The 9268-nt window shown below is 37.6% G+C and overlaps 2 protein-coding genes across 3 annotated transcripts in view; both read left to right on the top strand.

Moving 5' to 3' along the window:
- The window catches only part of LOC101358126 (myb/SANT-like DNA-binding domain-containing protein 3), a 135053-nt gene extending 130858 nt beyond the window's left edge, over positions 1-4195 (top strand). For both annotated transcript variants that reach the window (XM_023727457.1, XM_004372222.2), the window contains one exon: positions 3095-4195. In XM_023727457.1, coding sequence (XP_023583225.1) covers positions 3095-3179 — 85 coding nt within the window. In that variant the 3' untranslated portion in view covers positions 3180-4195. The remainder of the gene's footprint in view (positions 1-3094) is intronic.
- Positions 4196-4495: 300 nt separating this feature from the next.
- The window catches only part of CAVIN4 (caveolae associated protein 4), an 8373-nt gene continuing 3600 nt past the window's right edge, over positions 4496-9268 (top strand). Inside the window, exon 1 of the mRNA XM_004372220.2 lies at positions 4496-5092. Within this exon, the coding sequence (XP_004372277.1) occupies positions 4685-5092 (408 nt within the window). The 5' untranslated portion in view covers positions 4496-4684. The remainder of the gene's footprint in view (positions 5093-9268) is intronic.

The following is a 9268-nucleotide window of genomic DNA, read 5'->3' as shown; positions in this document are numbered from 1 at the left end:
TAGTTTCCCCTGTATTGTGTACTGTCTCACCCTTCACCCAAGATACCACTTATCTATTGCCTATTTAGTATTTCCCCCCACCCCTCCCATCCCTGGTAACCAACAAAGATTGTTATGTTTTGCGTGTGAACTTTTTCATGGGTTTTTACAATAGAGGTCTCATACGATATTTGTCCTTTTGTGATTGACTTATTTCACTCAGCATAATGTTCTCCAGTTTCATCCATGTTATGAGATGCTTCACAAATTCATCGTTGTTCTTTCTCGTTGCATAATACTCCATTGTGTGTATGTACCATAGTTTGTTTATCCCTTCGTCTGTTGATGGGCATCTAGGTTGTTTCCATCGTTTTGCTATTGTGAACAGTGCTGCCATGAACACAGGTGTGCATATGTCTATTCGAGTGATGACTGAAAACCATTTTTTGAGAGCCCTAATCTGCGAGTCATCCGCAAAATTCATCAGAGTAGGAAAGGTGTGAGGCAAGGAGACCATTTGGGACATTTGAGTAAAGCAAGAGTGGGGTAATAAGTGATTTTGAATGGTGAAAGAAAGAAAGAAGGTAAGGAAAAGGAGGATTTTTGAGGACTGCTGATAGTGCCTTCTTTAAGAAGATTGAGGGACGTGAGAGCCAGTGGGAAGCAACCTTGAGTACACCACTTCATTCTGGAGAAGTGAAGAAACTGAAGCCCTGAAACGGGAAGTACTTTGTTAAGGTCATAGAGCTACTTACAGCCTCTTGCACCTCCTAATCCAGCTTTTTATTGAACTCTATGCTTTTGTTCCTAGTGTGCTGTAATCCTCAACTACTGAATTAAAACTACCTGGAAGGTAATTTTCAAATTGCCAGCCTCTAATTTATACCTCAAATCCATTTGCTGTCTTCACAGACACAGTTAGGCATCACAGTATTTTTTTTTTTTCACAGTATATTTTTAACTGTGTGACAGTGTCTTCAGTGACCACCAACTCCATGGCTGATGGGTGACCTCTTTGGATTTATGACAGATTTCTCCTTGAGACCTGTCTTTCTATTGTGGTATTTTCTCCACCAGAATGTCTTGCTATCTTGGATTTAGAATATTGTAATTTTGCACTTGGACTCATCTCTGCTGAACTTTTATGGAGAGCCTCTCCCACACAGTGCATTATGGGACACTGTTCAGTTATCCTATGGTGGCTGTTATGTGGTGAGGAGTATTCCTTTAACAGGCTGTTCCCATTGACCTGTTTGTGGAATCCTAGTGGTGCAGTGGTTAAGAGTTCGGCTGCTAACTCAAAGGTCAGCAGTTCGAATCCACCACCTGCTCCTTGGAAACCCTATGAGACAGTTCTACTCTGTCCTTTAGGGTCGCTATGAGTTGGAATCTACTTGATGGCATTGGGTTTGATTTTTGGGTTTTATTGACCTGCTTATCAAGACCACATGAGTCTTTTTTCTGTTTGGAATTTCTTTCCTATGTTTAGACGTGTAGAATGATAAATTGAGGAGGGGGGGACCTCAAATATCATTCTAGCCAAGCTCCCTTATTTTATAGATGAAAAACCCATGGCCCTAGGAAGCTGGGACTTTTCTAAGGTGATGGTACATTAGTGACAGTTAAAGAGAATTGCTTAACCTCTCAACCACTTTCCACTTATGAAATGGAGGTGATTTCAGCTCAGTCTGTTTAAAAGTGTTTTTATGAGGATTAGTGAGAAAAATTTGAAAACAATATACAAAATGGAAGTATCATCATCAAGGCTTTTAAGTACAGGCAAGTCAGTACTTTTGAAATTGAATAAAAACATGAAACTTTAGAGTACTGGTACTCGTTGTAAGAGTTTCTTCCCATTAGATTATAAATTCCTCTCTGGCAATGATTTTAGAGGTCAGTCCAACTCCTAATTTAATATTTTACATATAGGGAAATTGAGGTTGCACAGCTTGTTAACAGCAGAGCCCAAACCCAAACCCAAGGTGCAGTATACATCCCAGTCTCTTTAGTCCGCATTGCACGGCTCAGTACCCTGTGCGTAGTAACAGCTCATATGTTTGCATCCTAGTGGGTGAGCAGGCACAAGAGCAGTTATAATACAGTGAGATTTCTACCACCGTGGAGAAGCATTTACAGTAAAATTAGAGCTTAGTCAGGAAATATCCCTTATCTTCAGCATGGCAGTTCATCGTTGTGTTCTGTGGATTGCCTGAGCAGGGTGTGGAACGACTTCTTTTTGTTAACTTTTGAGTCATTGTCTAAAATAACCAGGCAATTTCTATGTATGAATCACTGAGCTTAATAAGTACTCTTCTTCCCGAATTCCCCCTTCATCTGAGCTATTTTTGTCATTTTGGGAGTGACAACAGTTAAGTGCTCAGCTGCTAACCCAAAAGGTTAGCAGTTTGAACCCATACAGCAGCCCTGTGGGAGAAAGACCTGGCGATCTGCTTCCATAAAAATTACAGCTACGAAAACTCTGTGGGATGGTTCTGCTCTGTCACATGAGGTTGCTATGAGTTGACTCTGACTTGTGGACACCCCCTCCATGTGTGTCAGAGTAGAATTGTGCTTCGTAGGGTTTTCAGTGGCTGACTTTTTGGAAGTAGATTGTCAGGCCTTTCTTCTTGAGGCACCCCTGGGTAGACTCCAACCTCCAACATTTTGGTTAGCAGCCGAGTATTTTAACCATTTGCACCACCCAGAGAATCCATGGTTGTCATGATGCTCAGGGAAGGTACGTAGGTCAGGGTCTTTTCTACTGCCACAGGCTTCATATGTGGTCAGTCACTGCGGATGGGCAGTTGCTGGGCCAGAGGAAGGATGGCACTTCCTGTCAGGGATGCATTTGCAGCAGTGTGGACCCTGGGAATGAGTTCTGTTTGTGTCCATACCTGTACCCTGTATCTAATTCTCTCACCTCCCCGACTTTGTAGGGAAGGTAGCAGCCTGACATTGCTCTACTCCTCACCGTATCTCACATCAGATAGCATCTTGTTTCCCGTTCATGTGGTTGCATGTAATGTGGCTCCGTGTGTGAAATGTGTATTACTCTGGAAACATTGAAATATCCTAAATGAAATAATATTTTTCTTTTTTTTTCAAAATGAAACAGAAAATGCCCTAAAAACAACAGAGGACGTCGACAGAAGCAAAACCTAGGTCATTTTCCTTCAGATACGTCATCCAGAATGGTTTAAACTGATAACTTTTATACATACACTGGCCATGTGATGTACATTTATTATGTCTTTTTTTAAAGAATGGAAATATTTATTTCAGAGGCCTTATTTTTGGACATTTTTAGTGTAGTACTGTTGGCTCATATTTAGAAATATTCAGCTAAAACAGTTTTGGGCTGTTTAGTAGTCTTTGTTTTATGTTTTTAAATACAGAAATTGGTTTCATGTATTTGTACCACATGGTAATTCTAAAACTTGTTCTTTACCCATGGAATGTAATATTTTTGCAAAGATGGACCACTTCACAAATGGTTATAAAGTTATACTCACTGCTTCCACAATGACCACAGCAATGACAAAGCATGAACTAAAGGTAAAGTTGTTTACAGATTACTTTTCTTACAAAAAAAAAAATCTAGAAGACACTGTGTTTAAATAGATATTTAAATGTTTTTGAGATTCAGTAACTGATTTTTTTAGACACTGCCTATTGCATGAACTGTAAAGCTGTGTGTGTTAGATGTAAAATATAAGATGTATGGGCTGGAATTGTGATTATTCCTCTCTTTGAAAAATAATTCTAACAATTTGAAAAGGTGTCTGGTAGTAATGATGGAACAGATTGCTGGAAGTAGATTTAGATATTGAGAAATAGGCTGCTTAACAGATTGGAATAAAGCCTACTCTATCAGTTAAACTACTTTAATATGCATTCATTTTTAAAGAAAATATTTGTTTTAACATAAATAAGCAAATTGTATCAGTGTTTGTGAATAAAATACAAAAATGATTGTTAAAGGTTGGTGCTCTTAAAGTGAGCTTAAAAAATTATCTAAGACCTCTATCCAAATTGTCCTGTAGTTATAGCTGTATTAATAGATTGTTGTTTAAAGATCTGAAGTGTGAATAGAATGTATTCAGCTGTTAATCACGTAGTTTAGATATTCAGAAGTACGCATGTAGAATTTAAGAATATGTTCAAAATTAAATATTTGATTTGGAAAAGCATGTTATAATATAATGTTTTCACTATATGGCCTGTGTTTTGTTGTGTTTATTTACTACATTCTTTGCTATTGCTTTATCAGTATGTTTAATAAGTAAAATTAATAGAAAAAGTTGATTTTAGTTCACAGTTTCCCTTTCTTCTACAAATACTGCTTGAAAATATGTAAAGGAAAAACCTTTACCCAAGTGTTGAAGTTTACTTTTTTGGTCATTTGGTTTCTAGGCTTAATATGAGTAACGTGGTAGCTTTAGTGAACTTTTTTAAAAATGTGTTCCTGTTCTTATTTGAGTCCCTTAGTCAGTCAGCAAGCATGTTTGGAACAGTACCCAGTGCTTTGCAAGGGTTCATATTGCAGAACAGTCACGTATGAATATTTGTAGTTATAAATACTTGACTAATCTCCAGGGGTGGGGTTTCCAACCCTTTAAACAACCCCATTGCCTGTTATCAAGCTCTTTGCTCTAAGTGCCAGAATTGATTGTGGTAGCACATCTCTCACTGAGAAATAAGTAAAATGGAGCATAATGGGTCTGCTTCAAATGCTGATAAAATCCACCAGAATCGCTTGTCGAGTGTTACCGAAGATGAAGACCAAGATGCAGCTCTCACCATTGTGACTGTGCTGGACAAAGTAGCCTCCATCGTGGATAGCGTACAGGCAAGCCAGAAGAGAATAGAAGAGAGACACAGGCAGATGGAAAACGCAATAAAATCTGTCCAGATTGACCTGTTGAAGTTCTCACAGTCACACAGCAACACAAGTTACATAGTTAACAAGTTGTTTGAGAAAACCCAAAAAGTTAGTGCTCACATTAAAGATGTGAAGGCCCGCGTGGAGAAGCAAAAAGTACATGTTACAGAAGTTGAATCCAAGCAAGAGGAAATAATGAAGAAAAATAAATTCCGTGTGGTAATATTCCAGGTAAGCTTGAGTTTGTATTTAGCCTGATTTGTATAATCTCTTGCATCGTCTGTAATTGCCGGCAAGTCATATCAGAGGTTTCCAATGTCACATTTTAACTATTGTATATATTAATGTGATGGAATCCTCAGCAGAGATCTCAGGACATAACCGTTTCTGTGTTAACTAATGTACTGGCAGTATTTTGAGCTTGTCAACCATTTCATGTAATATGAACTGTGGGTCATAGCTTAGTCTATTTCTTGTCTTTGAAACATGATATTGGTAAGGCTCTTCTGGCATATTAGCTGTGCATGATGCCCTCTCATAGTTTAACTTCTGGTTAACCCTAGTTTAGCTTCTTGGTTGTATAGAAGAAGAAACTGAGGACCAGAGATCCCACAATATAGGTTTTATTATTTTTTTTCCTTTTTATGGAGAGCCTGGAAAACCCTGAACAATAAAATGTAAACTCTTCAGAATATAATTTGCCTATTGGATCTTTTTACATATAAGTCTCAGTAAGAAAAGCTGTCTGTTCTCTAAATGAACAGTCAGGTAGTTTTTCTTATTTTCATTGTAATGTAAATGTAGGCATTACATAAATAATTCCTTATATATGATTATAAAGCCTTTTTACTTAACTGATTTAATACAATCATTTTCCTGCACCTGACACTCATATTTTTTGAAACAGGAACATACCCATGACAAATGTATAATATCTATAATATATTTTTAAAACTTTTACAAATCAAAAAGAAAAAATTGAACTCCCCTTCCACAGTAGAAAAACAGGAAAGTCATTATCAGGCAGTTCACAAAAGACAAAATAAATAACGGAATTCCACTTTTACCTGTTTAAATATTGGCAGATACTATATGCCCAGAGTTTAAGGGTATAGAAAAACAAGCATTTTCATATTCTGCTGGTAGGAGTATACAATATTTCTGGAGGGCAGTTTTGGTAGTATATATTAAGAACTAAAAATTCACAAACCTTTTGACCCAAACATTTCATGTCAAAGAATTTATTCTAAGCAGAAAATTAGGAATGGGTGCAAGGATGTTCACTGGTGCATATATACAGTGTTCTCACAACTGTATTTTTTAATGAGTATTTATACACGTAGGAAAAACCCCAAGAAGAATTAAAATGAAATGGTAACATAGTTGGATTATGTAGGCAGATATCTGTAAGATATTTAGGAATGTAGACATAACTCCCCACAGCGTTCTTTGTACCGTTCACCATAGCCCCCTTTTGGCTGATAAAGTTATACTGGGGTGGGCAAGATGGTATTTTAGATCTGTTTTTAGGAACGTGTTGGTTATTTAGGGAAAATAGGGAGGGAGGAAGGAAAAGAGTTGTTTATTTCAAAGGTAGACAGGTTGGACTATTCCATTTGAAATCCTTTACCATTTCCCTTTCCTTCCAGGTCCCTGGAAGTCTTTCTCCAGGCTTAGAAATTTGGGGGGGAAAAAAAAATGACTTACCTTACTCCCAGAGGCCAGTCCCAGAGTAGGCATATATAATGAGGATCTAGATTTGGTGCTGGAGAAGGTAGTATCCATGCTTCAATTTGCCTTTCAAGGGCATTACCAGTAGTGGGCATATCTTACCCTTCACCTGCATGGGACATATGAAGAAACATCCTTGGTATCCGTTCACTTCTCCTGAGAACCTTTGTGCAAAACAGTGGGCCAGGCACCAGTCAGGATTTACAAAGGCTAGAGCAAAGCAACGTCTACAAAGTTTTAATTGGCTCTTTTTTGTCCATTGATACAACTCTTTAAGTTAAGATGCTTCAGTATTTGCCTAACTTCTTTTTTTCTTTTCTTTCTTGGAGCTCCTATAGTTGAGTAAATAGAAGAGAATATGAAAAAGCAACTCTTAAGATGCTACTGTAGGTCAAAGATCTCTTTCCTTGTAAGATATGACTGTGAAGATTATGTGAAATTAAGTTGTCCAGAGTAAGCAGCAGTTTTTCAAAAAGCAATTGCTGTCTTCTAATTGGAGATCTCATAGAGATAAGGTAAAGGCCAATAACAATGGACATAGAACATAGATTCAGTGATTCATTAGATGTTAGAACACTGTATACAATATTCACGTGGTTATTCTTAGTTAAAATTAGTTCTTATAGTTAATATGTATAAGTGGTTATATTGAGATTGCCTCTTATACCAAAATTAACTTGAAGCTGAGCAGTAAAGCTACAGTTTACTTTCATTTCCATTTGGGTTCTTCCACCAAAAACTTTCCCTGGCTATATCTTTTGGTGGTAATCCTTATTGGTACTGTATCTCCTGTAGTTGTATATGGCTGAGCTTTCACCAAATCCTGGACATTGGCATTTAAAAATAAATTAGCTGCTATTTCTTATGCAATTATGGCTTCTCTTTGAACATACTTTCACCTCAATGACCCCTCTCATCATATAAGCCAGGAATATTACCATATCTTCCACCAATTTTGGTGATTGGCCACATGCCTGTGGTTACCATATAAGATACTTGGTCATTCCCTAATAAGTCCCTGGCTTCTATATATTCAAAATCTTCCTAACTATAGTACTTTCATATTCAATCAAGACTACTTTACTATGATCCATAATATTCATTTTGTTACCAAAAATCATCTTTTTACTTGAGCTTTTACATAAAATGATACATAATAATTGTATTCGGAAGTCAACTATAATTAAACTTTATAATCTTCAATTATTATTACAGTGCATTCACTATTAACTCATGGTATCTCTGTGACTCATAGGAGTTGCAACAAATAGTACTATCTCTGACTACCTTGGTTTTGTTTTAAAGCCTGATTTTGTATTATTTGTTGTACAGTTGAAGAATTGTATGTGATTACTGAGTTGAACTATATCAGAATTCTTCATAGCAGGGTTGTGAGGATTTTTTTTCCCTATCAAGCAATAATTATCTTTTGGCTCCTCCCTTTTCTAATTATACCTTCTCAGGCCATGCCAGCCCACACTGTGTTGCCGGCCCACACTGTGTTGCCGAAGCTATTCCCTATAGCAGGTGTCAGGAAAGGAGAGGAATAATGTCGCTGCTTCTGTTTCATCAGAGAGTTATGAGACGCCCACCCCTGCCTTTTTTAGCTCCTAGACTCTTCACTATTGTAGCCAAAGAATTTAAAATAATTTTAAATAAGTGTCCAGAGGTTCCAGGAATACCTTCTCGACTGTCGGGGTTGATAGGTTTTGGAACATGCATGCGTAAATGTGTTTCTTATAAATTTATTTTATATTTTGATTGAATGGATATAGTCTAGATCTCAAGTAGGAGCACATTTTCTTTTAGAAATTCTAACTCATGGCTCAGTTAAAAATCTCATAATCTTTAGTTTGTCCCTTTATTTTTAGAAATAAATCACTAAATGTGAGTTGGGTTAATTTAGCAGCTGAGGCCTGGGCTAGCTCTCAAGGTCACCAGTGTGTGTCACATTCCCAAATTCAATTCTCATTATTTTGATACATTTGGCATAGTTGATTCCTCCCTCCTCACTGAAACTATTTTCCACCTGGTTCCTGGAGGCACAGCCTTCTCCTGAATTTCCTCCTGCTCCACTGGGTGATATTATTCTGACTCACCTTTTTTTTTTTTTTTTGGTTCTTTCTCATTTCCTCCTTTCTATCTACAGGTCCCAAATCTCTTATTCTATCATTCTAAAATCCAAAATGTCTAAAATACAGAGTCCAGTACAACTAGATGGTGCCCAGCTACCACCACTGACTGCTCTGACAGGGGTCACAATAGAGGGTCCTGGACAGGGCTGGAGAAAAATGTAGAACAAAATTCTAACCCACAAAAAAAGACCAGACTTAGTGACCTGACAGAGACTGGAGAAACCCCCAGAGTATGGCCCCCAGATACCCTTTTAGCTCAGTAATGAAGTCATTCCTGAGGTTCACCCTTCAGCCAAAGATTAGACAGGCCGGTAAAACAGAACGAGACTAGGGCTAGAGAGCAGAAGGGGACAAGGAAGCTGGTGTTAGGGAACCCAGGGTTGAGTAAGGATATTGTTGATGTGTTGTGAGATTGTAAACCATTGTCATAGGGCAACATTTGTAGTAACTGTTAAAAGAGAAACTATTTTGTTCTGTAAGCCTTCATCTTACGTGAGAATAACAGCACAATTGGAAGAGCGTAGTCAATGTCACTGAACTG

This window comes from Trichechus manatus, unplaced genomic scaffold (genome assembly GCF_000243295.1).
Source record: "Trichechus manatus latirostris isolate Lorelei unplaced genomic scaffold, TriManLat1.0 scaffold00016, whole genome shotgun sequence".
Classification (NCBI taxonomy): Eukaryota; Metazoa; Chordata; class Mammalia; order Sirenia; family Trichechidae; genus Trichechus; species Trichechus manatus.
The sequence above is the reverse complement of the archived record's forward strand: the minus strand, read 5'-3'. Positions and strand labels throughout refer to the sequence as shown.